We start from the raw sequence: 13,470 nt of genomic DNA, 5'->3' as shown, positions 1-13,470 counted from the left end.
CAAAAAAAAAAAAAAAAAAACAGAAGTGGTGCTGTGGCTCAAAGTGGTAGAGGACTAGTTTTGAACAAAAGAGCTCAGACACAACACCCAGGTCCCAAGTTCAAACCCCATGACAGACAAAAAGTAAGAAAAGCAAGACCAATTCTACACTGTCTGCAAGAGATGTACTTTAACTACAAAGACATACACAGCTTAAAAGTGAAAGAGTGAAGAAGACCATGCCAACCCCACACTTGAGAGAGCTCATGTGGTCTACTAATATCAAAGCTGACTTCAGGACAAGGCATGTTACAGGGACCCAGATGGCTATTTCTCCTTTACCACTTCATCAAGAAAACTGGAAACGAAAAGCTTCACAGACAAGAGATCATGGGAGCTCTCAGGCTCACACAGTTGGTAAATGGGAGAGGCAGGCTTTGAAGGTTTTACCTCACTCCAAGTTCATTGTTCTTTTCTGTTTGGAGTCCAGATTAATCTCTTTCAATTCCTTAAAGTCATCAGAAACCTTCAAAGCCTCCCATTGCCTACATGTATAGCCTCCAAACTTTTTTGAGCTGCATTCTTATGAGTAAAAGCTTTGAGCATATTTGAATAATTATAAATTACTCATCATATGCTAATTCTTCCTTCATTAGTGCACATTCAATTGTAGTTTTTTGTTTTTGGGGTTTTTTTTTTTTTTTGCCAGTCATGGGGCCTGAATTCAGCCTGGGCTCTGTCCCTCAGCTCTTCAGCTCAAGGCTAGTGCTCTACCACTGGAGCCACAGCACCACTTCTGGCTTTTTCTGCTTATGTGGTGCTGAGGAATCGAACCTAGGGCCTCATGCATGCAAGGCAAGCGCTCTACCACTGAGCCACCTTCCCAGCCCTCAATTGTAGTTTAAAGATAAGATAATCATCACAGATGTTTGTTAACTATCACAGACTGAGCAGACAAATCCATGAAACTTTTTTTTTTGTCATGGGGCCTGAACTCTGGGCCCAGGTGCTGTCCCTCACTCTTCAGCTCAAGGCCAGCGCTCTACCATTTGAGCCACAGCACCACTTCCGGCTTTTTCTACTTATGTGGTCCTGAGGAATCAAACCCAGGACCTCATGCATACAAGGAAAGCACTCTACCACTGAACCACCTTCCCAGCCCCAAATCCATGAAACTTTTTTTTTTTTTGGTCCGGTTGTGGGGCCTGAACTCTGGGCCTGGGCACTGTCCCTCAGCTCTTCAGCTCAAGGCTAGCGCCCTACCACTTGAGCCACAGCACCACTTCCAGTTTTTTGGTGGTTTATTGGAGATAAGAGTCTCATGGACTTTCCTGCCCAGGCTGGCTTTGAACCGCGATCCTCAGATCTCAGCCTCCTGAGTAGCTAGGATTATAGGCATGAGCCACCAGTACCCGGCTTTATTTTTTTATTTTATGTTGGTGTTAGGGCTTGAACTCAGGGCCTGGGTTTGTCCAGGGACCTGGGACCTGGGCTCTTTTGCACTCTACCATTTGAGCCATAGCACTACTTCCGGCTTTTTCTGTTTGTGTGGTACTGAGGAATGGAACCCAGGGCTTCATGCATGCTAGGCAAGCACTCTACCACTACGCCACACTCCCAGCCCCCAAAAAAATTTTTTAAAGGAAGAACAAAAGAATAAAGAGCAACGACAGCCACATCAGTGCGTCTCTTTTTTCAGAAGCACTGTGCCTGTGGTTTCCACCCACCCAGCACCACCCAGAGGCCTCTCCCCATTTCTGGCTACCTTGCTGTGGAGCAGCCCCGGCTCTGTTCTCATTCCTCATCTGCTGAGAGTAACCTCCCCCCCACCCCGCGCACCCCCACCCCTCGCCATTACCACGTTGTGTCTTCTCTCCTCAGGGTTCCATGGAGAACGGGGCCATGGCTGCTGCTGGAACTCAGAAGACAGACCCTGCTATTGAGCCCAGGTTCACAGTGGTGGATTGGGACAAGGTAGCTGGATGGATTGGGGTGGTGATCAGGGTTGGGGTGGGGGAGGCAAAGAGGAGGAAGCCAGCAGCTGTGGTATTCATGCTGCATGTACCTAGGAGCGCTGGGGACGGAGCGCAGGTGCCAGTGGTTCGAGTGTGGCTCAGGGCGTTAAACGGAGGGATAGGCGTGAGGCTGCCTGGCTAGTGGGAAGCCAGGATGAACAGCGCACGATGTCGCTGCATGGAGCCAAGCCCCCAACAGCCATGAGGGGACGCACTCTCCTCACAGGACCCCACAAGCTGGGAAGGAGATGATGACAGAGTGAGCAGACTCAAGTTTGTCCAGGGACCTGGGACCTCTCAGAGAAGTCCCTGGTGGTTTGAGGCCTGGGAGCCTGCAGAGGTCATGCAGGACACGGCTGGACACAGCCTCGATGTATGCATGAAGCCAAGTGTGTGTGTGAGCCTATGACACGCTTTTCTTGGGAGGTTAAAAACCAAGCAGAGCCCCTTTTATGAAGAGGTGAGCTCTAGAGTTGCTGAGCACTCCCAGACAAAAATAGGGGTGCTTGGTGAGAAATGGGAAAGAAAGCCTTGAATGGGGGGGGGTTCTGCTGAAAAGCAGGCTTAGGTGACATTCCCCATAAGTGCAAAGGCAGAGACGCTTCCTTTGCCATAAACACCAGTGTCCACGTTCAAAAGTGTGCATCCAGGAAGAAGATTGCCTGCCCAGGGACCAGAGGCAGAGACAAACGGCACAATGAGCGGAGATGCTGGAAGCTATAGCAGAGAACACAGGCAGCCAGAGGAGGCTGCAAAGGGGCTCCGCACAGCTGACTGTGAGTGCCTGTGAGCACACAAGACTTGCCCAAACCCAGAGTGGCAGCCAGCTGGTTCACTGGAACCTTCTTTCCTGTCCTCCAGCCCTGAGCATGGCTGGAAACATGGCCACAACCATTCTGAGCCTGGATGGTGCCCAGGTCAGACCCAAGGCAGGCAGGATCTTGATTTAAGTTAGCAGGCTTCGCTGGCAATTGCGGTAGATTTGGGTTGCTCTGTGTGGGCAGAATAAGAGAATCGACCGGTTTGAGTGGATCGATTCCCACCCACTCCCACCCCTCAGAAAGAAACAACACAAAAACTGGTGCACTTAGGGCCTTGCCTTGGAATAGGAGGCGATGAGGAGGCGCAGAGGAGTGAGCACAAAACCAGGAGACGAGACCCGGGGTGTCCCAACTCCGGGCTGGGGGGTGGCTGGTACTAGAAGGAGCTGCTGCAGAGGCTACCCTGGAGCCAGTACCTATGGGCGTGGCTTAAGGCTTGAATATTAGAAAGGAAATACTAAGAGCTGAGCGGGGCTGGATCCCTGCGGCAGCCATGGGATGCGATGGCAAGAAAGCAAAGGGCGGGTGCTGGTGGCCACTCAGGAGGCCACTATCCTAGCTACTCAGGAGGCTGAGTTCTGAGGATCCTGGTTCAAAGCCAGCCAGGGCAGGAATGTCTGTGAGACTCTCATCTCCAGTTAGCCACCAGAAAACAAGAAGTGGCGGTGTGGCTCAAGTGGCAGGGCACTAGCCTTGAGCTGAGGGACAGTGCCCAGGCCCAGAGTTCAAGCCCCACAACTGACCAAAAAAAGAAAGAAATGGAATTGGAGGGGAGGGCGGGCCATGGTCACACCTGGCCAGGGTTAGCAAACAGCACCCCTACTCCATCCCCAGCCTGCTCTGGGGAAATTCCTTCCATATCCCCTCCAGCTGTGACGCAACGCTGATCCACCACCACCACTGGATCCCATCACTCGATCCAGCAAGGGGAGCACTCTCGGGGGTGAGAGCTTTCCCACACCCCCTGTGCAGCCTCCACGCAGGCTGAGGAGAGACCTCAGCAGAGAGGCGCCCCTCTCCTGGGCCCCTGACAATGACTGCTGATCCCCCTGCTAGCTTCTCTTGATCTCTTTGACACACACATGTCCCTCATCCCTACCACCACCACCCATGTTCCTGGATAGAGAAGGAGGGGTCAGGGGACAGGAGGCAGGACAGACCACTTGGCAGGGGTCCCTACCTCTGGCCACCTGAGGAAAGTCAGCACACAGCCAAGCTTCCCAGATAAGATGAACGATGCTGTCCTCTGTGCTCTTTAACTTTCCCCCAAAGAGAGTCCTGCTTCTGTCTATCCACAGCCCCTTGGACAGGAACAGAGGAGGAGGTGGGGGTGGGGGCGAGGGGGGAGTAGAGGCTGATCTGCGGGACACAGATCTTGAAGAGCTGTGGAAATAGATCAAGAAAGCAGCAGCTTTGGGCTGGGAATGTGGCTTAGGGGTAGAATGCTTGCCTAGCATGCATGAAGCCCTGGGTTCGATTCTTCAGTACCACATACACAGAAAAAGCGGGAAGTGGTGCTGTGGCACACACAAAAAAATGAAGCTCAGGGACAATGCCTAGGCCCTGAGTTCAAGCCCCAGGACTGGCAAAAAACAAACCCAAACAGCAGCTTTATTTTCAGAGAGTCTCAGTTCGGGTGGGTTTGGGCACTGCTCCAGAGACAAAGGGGACTTACATTAACTACTTGTGTTCTGTATTCATGGTGGATGAGAGCTCTTACAGGAACTTCCCAGGTCTTATAAGATAAGGGGACAGAGGAGAGCGTGCTGGAAAGAACGAGGGGGAAATTGGGCTGAGCTGCGGGGCTGAAGGCAGAAGGATCCAAAAAGCAGCAGAAAGGAGCAGAAGCAAATCTGGTGCCCCACTCTGCTCCGAGGCGACTCCCATCTGACCGTCTGGGCGTGCATGGAATTTTACCTAAGTGATTTCTACAGCAGCCTTTCCATCAAGTCAGCGGGACCCTGGCTTCCTAACCAGGCACCACTCTCCCTGGATTCTAGAACCTACTTAGGTGGTCCAGTGGAAAGAGCGCATGTGTGCCAACCTTGGGTTTTGACCTCAGGGACTCGATACTGTCCCTTAGCTTTTGCACTCAAGGCTGGCACTCTACCACTTGAGCCATAATTACATTCTGGCATTTTGCTGGTTAGATGGAGATTTTTTTTTTAATCTCCTGGATTCTTCTGCCCAAATTGGCTTTGAACCACAATCCTCGGACCTCAGCTGCCTGAGTGGCTAGGATTACAGGTGTGAGCCACCAGTGCCCAGCTTTGCCCACTACTCTTGGCTTCTGGGCACATTGGCCTCTGGATCATGCTGCATCTTGAGGCCACTTCAGAGGCTCCACCCTTCCCACTTTGGGCTCCAGCCTCCCCTGTTCAGATGGCCCTGGGCAGCACTTCTACCATTGAGTCTTTACCTGAGCCAAGCATCACAAGTGTATTCTCAAACTGATTTTGCGCTTGTTAACAATGCCAGGAGACAAAGATTATGATTATCTTGAGCTAACTGGTGAGCTCTAGTCTCCTGGGACTTCACCTGGAGGGCGGTTTGGCAGCCTGCTGAGCCTTCCCCTCCTCTCCCTCCCCCCCCCCTCCATTTGTCCTGCAGTCCTTCCACCTAAGACAGAAGGAAGGGAAGAGGCTCAGCGGGTACCAGAGACGTCTAAATCCCAGCCTCAGCCTCTTCATCAGCCTAATTCAGATTCCAACATAACCAGCTTCCTTTCACGTAGGAGTTGTCAGTTGAGTAGAGGTCACTCCTTTCTTTCTTCCTTCCTTCCCTCTTTCCTTCTTTCTTTTCTTTCTTTCTTTCGTTCTTCCTTCCTTCCTTCCTTTCTTTCTCTTTCTTTTTTATTTGTGATAGTACTGGGGCTTGAACTCAGGGCCTGAGCATTGTCCCTGAGCTTCTTTTGCTCAAGCCTAGCACTCTACCACTTGAGCCACAGCACCACTTCTGGCTTTTTCTGTTTATGTAGTACTGGGGAATCGAACCCAGGGCTTCGTGCATGCTAGGCGAGAATTCCAGCACTAAGCCGCATTCCCATCCCTACCTGTTTCCTCCAAGAGACAGATAGAAGCTGGGTCCTATCTGTAATCCTAGCTACTTAAGAAGCTGAAATCAGCCAGGTGCTAATGGCTCACACCTGTAATCCTAGCTACTCAGGAGGCTGAGATCTGAACATCATGGTTCAAAGCCAGCCAGGGCAGGAAAGTCTGTGAGGCTCTTATCTGCAATTAACTACAAGAAAACTAGAAGTGGCTCTGTGGTTCTATGTGGCAGAGCACTAGCCTTGAGCAAAAGAGCTCAAGGTACTCTAGGCATTGTCCCTGAGTTCAAGCCTCACAAACAACAAAAAAAAAGGAGGAAGAGGAGGAGGCGGCAGCGCCAGAGGCAGCGCCAGAGGCAGCGCCTGAAATCTGGAGGATCACAGCTGATTTGAGTCTAGTCCAGGCCAGTAGAAAAGTTCTCTACATCCCATCTCCAAATTAACCAGCAAAAAGCAAGGCTGGAGGCATGGCTCAAGCGGTAGAGAGCTAACTTAGCAAGCTCCAAGTTTAAACCGTAAAAGAAGAGATACAGAGACAGAGAGAATCATCCACCCAGATGTATCACCAAACAAAATGCAGTGGCCTACCCCCAACCCTACATGCACAACCCTTGGTATCAGGGGCAGCTCACTGGGTCCCTGGAACCTGGCTAGGAAGCTGGAGTTTGCTAGTTAAGTCGCTGAGAGTCTGGAAAGTAATGCTTGGATCGGGACAAGGGCTTGTTCATCTCCTGGCACTCCATTACCTTCCAACCACTGTGTCCCCTACGTAAGTCCCCTTACCTGGCTACATTTTCTAGGACACTGGAAGAAGAGTTAGGTGGCCCAGAGCTGCCTCTGTAAACTTGAACTTGTCCCAGTGAGACAGGCTCACAGCCATGCTTGCCCCTTCCTGCCTGCGCTCACCCCCATCCCCAGAGCCTCCGTGCTGAGGAATTTACAGCCTGACTACACCCATTGGAGGCCCCCTGGGTGGCAGAAGGCAGGGATCTAAGCTGGATACTCAGGTTCAGATCCTGCTAGAACATCTAACCATGTCCTCATCTGTAAAAGGAGCTCGTCACAATTCCCATTTCTCCAAATCAAGGCACACTAGAATAGCAGACGCGAGGCCTGCCTAGAAAATGTAGCCAGGATTCCTGAAGCTTCTTGTCCTCACTCCTGTGTCTGTCCTCCTCCTCTTCCATCCTCTGCCCCTCTGGTTCAGAAAGATGCCCTGTAGCCATGCTCTGGCTTGAGTCAGACATTTCTTTAAACAACTGCCTGAGCTCGTGGCCAAGGTGGTGGGAGGAGCGCCTGGCACCAGCAGCTGCTTCCTGTCCCGCTCCTCAAGCGCAGAGGAGAGCCACGTCGTGCCGTGAGTCCTTGTTCCTGGGCTAGGGCTGCCCCTCAGGACATATCCTCCGTCACTGGTGCCTGTGCTGCCCAGAAGGCCCAGGATCTGGGGGGGATGGGAGAACAGAGGCACCCCCCCTCCCTGGCAGCAGGCCCTCCACCCACCTTGAGGGGAACAGGCTGCCCTTTCCCTCCGCAGGGAGCTGCTGCCAGCCACATTCCTGGCATAGCCCAGAGACACCACCCCCTTCCCTAGGGGCTGGGGCAGAGCTGGGGGGTTGGGGGGGGGAGATGTGGGCCGCACAAGGGCCTTGGACCAAAGATACCCAAACTCACATCTGCTTCCTGGGGCCCAACCTGTGGTTCAGGGCTATGAATTACCACCGGAATCCCCTAGCTCCCCAAAGCTGCCTCTTTCTGGACATAGCCTTACCCTTACCCACCAAGAAAGATGCAAATTATCCTCAGGGTAACACTGAGGGGAGTCTAAGAGAGACAACTACATAAAAAAAAAGAGAAGATAATGTGGAATACACACACACACACGCACACGCACGCACGCGCACACACACACACACACACACACACACACAACACATGCACATGCACACACGCGCCAGTCTGGGACTTGATCTCAGCCCTGGGCACTGTCCCTAAGCCTCTTTGTGCTCAAGGCTGGCACTCTACCACTTGAGCTACAGCACCACTTCTGGCTTTTTCTGTTTATGTCGTACTGAGGAATCAAACCCAGGGCTTCAGGCATGCTAGGCAAGCACTCTACCACTGAGCCACCTTCCCAGCCACGTAGAGAGAATATTTTTAATGCAAATGAAGCAAGAAAGGAAGAACAGGAAACAGAAAACAGCAAGAAAGTGAATTGAGTCCAACATTACATGTAAATAGAAAATAGTTCAATTAAAAGGCAGACATTGAACAGATAGAAAAGCAAGACCACGGTCTGCCAGTGGCTCACTCCTGTTATCCTACCTACTCAGGGAGGCTGAGCTCTGAGAATCATGGTTCGAAGCCAGCCTGGGCAGGAAAGTCTGAGAGACTCTTATCTCCAATCACCACTAAAAAAAAAAAAAAAAAAAAAACAGAAGTGGTGCTGTGGCTCAAAGTGGTAGAGGACTAGTTTTGAACAAAAGAGCTCAGACACAACACCCAGGTCCCAAGTTCAAACCCCATGACAGACAAAAAGTAAGAAAAGCAAGACCAATTCTACACTGTCTGCAAGAGATGTACTTTAACTACAAAGACATACACAGCTTAAAAGTGAAAGAGTGAAGAAGACCATGCCAACCCCACACTTGAGAGAGCTCATGTGGTCTACTAATATCAAAGCTGACTTCAGGACAAGGCATGTTACAGGGACCCAGATGGCTATTTCTCCTTTACCACTTCATCAAGAAAACTGGAAACGAAAAGCTTCACAGACAAGAGATCATGGGAGCTCTCAGGCTCACACAGTTGGTAAATGGGAGAGGCAGGCTTTGAAGGTTTTACCTCACTCCAAGTTCATTGTTCTTTTCTGTTTGGAGTCCAGATTAATCTCTTTCAATTCCTTAAAGTCATCAGAAACCTTCAAAGCCTCCCATTGCCTACATGTATAGCCTCCAAACTTTTTTGAGCTGCATTCTTATGAGTAAAAGCTTTGAGCATATTTGAATAATTATAAATTACTCATCATATGCTAATTCTTCCTTCATTAGTGCACATTCAATTGTAGTTTTTTGTTTTTGGGGTTTTTTTTTTTTTTTGCCAGTCATGGGGCCTGAATTCAGCCTGGGCTCTGTCCCTCAGCTCTTCAGCTCAAGGCTAGTGCTCTACCACTGGAGCCACAGCACCACTTCTGGCTTTTTCTGCTTATGTGGTGCTGAGGAATCGAACCTAGGGCCTCATGCATGCAAGGCAAGCGCTCTACCACTGAGCCACCTTCCCAGCCCTCAATTGTAGTTTAAAGATAAGATAATCATCACAGATGTTTGTTAACTATCACAGACTGAGCAGACAAATCCATGAAACTTTTTTTTTTGTCATGGGGCCTGAACTCTGGGCCCAGGTGCTGTCCCTCACTCTTCAGCTCAAGGCCAGCGCTCTACCATTTGAGCCACAGCACCACTTCCGGCTTTTTCTACTTATGTGGTCCTGAGGAATCAAACCCAGGACCTCATGCATACAAGGAAAGCACTCTACCACTGAACCACCTTCCCAGCCCCAAATCCATGAAACTTTTTTTTTTTTTGGTCCGGTTGTGGGGCCTGAACTCTGGGCCTGGGCACTGTCCCTCAGCTCTTCAGCTCAAGGCTAGCGCCCTACCACTTGAGCCACAGCACCACTTCCAGTTTTTTGGTGGTTTATTGGAGATAAGAGTCTCATGGACTTTCCTGCCCAGGCTGGCTTTGAACACCACCTTCCCAGCCCCAAATCCATGAAACTTTTTTTTTTGTCATGGGGCCTGAACTCTGGGCCTGGGCACTGTCCCTCAGCTCTTCAGCTCAAGGCTAGCGCTCTACCACTTGAGCCACAGCACCACTTCCAGCTTTTTTCCTTTTGCTTATGTGGTGCTGAAGAATCGAACCCAGGGCCTCATGCATGCAAGGCAAGTGCTCTACCACTGAGCCAACTTCCCAGCCCCCCATGAAACTCTTATCTCCAATTATCCTGCCAAAAGCTAGAAGTGGAGGTGTGGTTCAAGTGGTAGAGCACTAGCCATGAGTGAAAAGCCTATGGAGACAGTAAAATTCCAAGTTCAAGGCTCGGGACTGGCATGCCCATGAGATGGGGCTGGGGAATGGGATGCTGTAACCAGGAGAATAGGGGTGAATACAACAGGAAGGTATGACTGTCAAGGATCTACATTTTGGAAGAAACAAATCTAATCAAGATACACTGAAATTTACCGGGATGTATGTTCACGTGTAATAGAAATGTAATAATGAAACCCCTGTGTACAACTAGTATATGCTAAGGACGGTTTTTAATGGTCCTTGTTGTGTTTTGCAGGACCTAGTAGACTGGCAGAAGCCTCTTCTGTGGCAAGTGGGCAGCTTGGGAGAGAAGTATGATGAATGGGTCCACCAGCCAGTGACCAGGCCCATCCGTCTCTTCCATTCAGACCTCATCGAGGCCTTGTCCAAGACTGTCTGGTGAGCTCTAAATGGAACCTGCCATGGGTTCTCCATCTCAGATACAAAAGACACAGTCCCTCCCTCATATGTCCAATGTGCAAAAATGGGACATGCCATAGGCATAATCTAATTCTGAGTATGATTTTGTTCACTGAGTGTGTGACATATGGCCAGAAATCTCTTTGAAAGCTGTCCCTGGTCGTTTCTTTTTTTTTTTTTTTTTTGTCCGTGGGGCTTGAACTCTGAGCCTGGGCGCTGTCCCTCAGCTCTTCAGCTCAAGGCTAGCGCTTTTTTTTTTTTTGGTCGGTCATGGGGCTTGAACTCTGGGCCTGGGCGCTGTCCCTCAGTTCTTCAGCTCAAGGCTAGCGCTTTACCGCTTGAGCTACAGCGCCACTTTTGGTTTTCTGGTGGTTTATTGGAGATAGGAGTCTCACGGTCTTTCCTGCCCAGGCTGGCTTTGAACCATGATCCTCAGATATCAGCCTCCTGAGTAGCTAGGATTACAGGTGTGAGCCACCAGCACCCGGCTTCCCTGGTCTTTTTTAGACTCCTCTGTGGGGCTGGCAGCCTCTAATATCCATGGAACAATTTTACCTGCAATTAGCTCATTGGCCACAAGAGGTCAATGTTTACCCAGCTGCACAGAGTTGGTAGCCAGTTCTTTTCTGCCAATGACATCTCAGAGACAGGCAGATGGATTCACAACTTCCCTCCTCTTTTTTCCCCCACACTAGGGTCCTTTCTGCATATGATTTGGTGTCACTTAGTCCCCTCCCTGGTATAAATGTATGCCTCTAGGGAAGCTAGACCTTGTCAATACCCCCATATACAGTGCATGTATCTCACCCCGATTGCCCTCTGCAGGTACAGTGTCCCCATCGTTTGGGTGCCTCTGATGCTGTATCTCAGCTGGGTCTATTATGGAACCCTCGCCCAGGGCAATGTCCGACTCTTCACATCATTCACAACAGGTAAACCATGTTTCTTCTTGACCTGTTCCCATGAATCCCAGAGGCAGGGGACCTGTGTTCTCCTGGGCCCTGAGCTCCTGTCAACAGTTGACATCTGTCAATGGATGGGATGGAGAATGAGCAAGCTGTAGAAAGTTCCACCACCCCAGCCCAGCACAGAGCTGCTCCTGGGCACACAGGGTTACCATGTGTGCCCCAGGAGCCAAGGTTACCCTTTTCTGCCTACGCTGAATAGCTTGGGCACAGCACAGAGCTTGTTGCTCAGAGGCCTGCTAGCTGAATCGCCCACTGTCCGCCCAGCTCTCCCCTAACAATCGGCAACAGTGGCAGAGCCGCCAGGGACGATAGCTGGTGGGGGGAAGGGACACTGAAGCTTTGGCCCCAGTCCCTCTGCTGGATTCCTCCAGAGATGCCACTCAGTACCAGCTTCAACCGGATGGGCAGACAGGGTGATACTGGGGTGAGGAGGCGGGCAGAGCCTTGACCTATAGGAGGGGACTGCTCTACATGCAGCGACAGTGATTTGAGGGCAGCTAAAATATGCCTGCGTAATAAAGGCCCAGCGTGGAGAGCTAGGAAGCCCGTGGCTGGGAGGCCACCAATGGTGGAAGATGGCATATGCTGCCACGTGCCTTCTTCAGCCCAAGCAGATCATGCAAAGCACGAGCCACAGGCAGAGCAAAGAAAAGCCCGCAAGGCAAGGGTACACTTGACGGAGGCTCAGTGCAGCTGCTAGACAAAGGATACCCCAGAGTAAATGCAGAAGAATTGGGGGAGCCAAGAAGCAGTGCAAACTGAAGGGAGGCTGAAATTCCTAGATGCAGGAATAGCATGCAAAAGCAAGGAGGGGAGGGCAAGCAGTGGGAGTGGTAGCTAGTGAGGACTCACATCTAAGTAAAACGATCGGGCTGAAGGAGATACAGCAAGGGCGGAGGCCAGTCTGCAGCTAGAAAAGCTTCTGGGTATCCAGAGCTCCACGCTACAAATGGTACATGGGGCTCTATACAAGGCAAGGGGAAATTCCTCAGGATTCCTAGGGGCCCTGGAGAGCTCTGCAGGGAAGAAGAATAAAGAATAGGACTGTTTAAGCCACGTACTGGTGGCTCACGCCTGTAATCCTAGCTACTCAGGAGGCTGAGATCTGAGGATCGCTAGTCCGTGACACTCTTATCTCTAATTAACAACCAGAAAACCAGAAGTGGCGCTGTGGCTCAAGTGGTAGAGTGCTGGCCTTGAGCTGAAGAGCTGAGGGACAGTGCCAGGTCCACAATTGACTTAAAAAAAAAAAAATAGGACTGCTTAAGCCAGGTGGCTCAGGCCTGTAATCCTACTACTCAGAAGGCTGAGATCTGATGATTGCAGTTCAAAGCCAGCCACAGCAGGAAAGCCCATGAGATTCTTATCTCCAATTAAATACTAAAGAGCCAGAAATGGCACTGTGGCTCAAAATGGTAGAGCACTCACTAGCCCTGAGCACAAAAGCACAGGGATAGCACCCAGGCCCTGAGTTCAAGCCCCTAAGACTGGCACCAAAAAAAAACAAAAACAAAAACAAAAAAGATGGGGCTGGGAAGGTGGCTCAGTGGTAGAGCGCTTGCCTTGCATGCCTGAGGCCCTGGGTTCGATTCTTCAGCACCACATAAGCAGAAAAAGCTGGAAGTGGCGCTGTGGCTCAAGTGGTAGAGCACTAGCCTTGAGCTGAGGGACAGTGCCCAGGCCCAGAGTTCAGGCCCATAACCGACAAAAAAAAAAAAAAGACTGTTAAGGTATTGCTATTTAATCAGAGATTATTGCTGTTATATAATCTAACAGTACACTCACCATATCATCAGCTAATATATTAGCTCTGCCTTTCAAGCTAGAGGAGCTATGTCCCTGTCAAGAAAACCATGACATGAGGTAGTTTAGAGGGTCAAAACTTCAACAGGGACAGAGGCAGCGCCCATGATGAACCTGGGAAGAAACATCAGCTTCTATCATCCACTGTGCAGACTCCAAATACACTAACAAAACCACTGAATTGCACCCTTTACCTGGGTAAATTGCATTGTACAAGAACTGTATTTTGAGAGCTGGGAAGGTGGCTCAGTGGTAGAGCGCTTGCCTTGCATGCCTGAGGCCCTGGGTTCGATTCCTCAGCACCACATAAGCAAAAAGAAAAAAGCCGGA

The 13,470-nt window shown here is 50.6% G+C and overlaps 1 protein-coding gene across 1 annotated transcript in view; it reads left to right on the top strand.

Moving 5' to 3' along the window:
- The first annotated feature begins 1,863 nt into the window (after positions 1–1,863).
- The window catches only part of Fa2h (fatty acid 2-hydroxylase), a 19,302-nt gene continuing 7,695 nt past the window's right edge, over positions 1,864–13,470 (top strand). The window contains exons 1-3 of the mRNA XM_013012810.1: positions 1,864–1,953; positions 10,206–10,348; positions 11,195–11,301. Of these exons, the coding sequence (XP_012868264.1) occupies positions 1,867–1,953; positions 10,206–10,348; positions 11,195–11,301 (337 nt within the window). The 5' untranslated portion in view covers positions 1,864–1,866. The remainder of the gene's footprint in view (positions 1,954–10,205; positions 10,349–11,194; positions 11,302–13,470) is intronic.

The sequence above is a fragment of the Dipodomys ordii genome, unplaced genomic scaffold (assembly GCF_000151885.1).
Source record: "Dipodomys ordii isolate 6190 unplaced genomic scaffold, Dord_2.0 Scaffold18, whole genome shotgun sequence".
In the NCBI taxonomy this organism is placed as follows: domain Eukaryota; kingdom Metazoa; phylum Chordata; class Mammalia; order Rodentia; family Heteromyidae; genus Dipodomys; species Dipodomys ordii.
The sequence above is the reverse complement of the archived record's forward strand: the minus strand, read 5'-3'. Positions and strand labels throughout refer to the sequence as shown.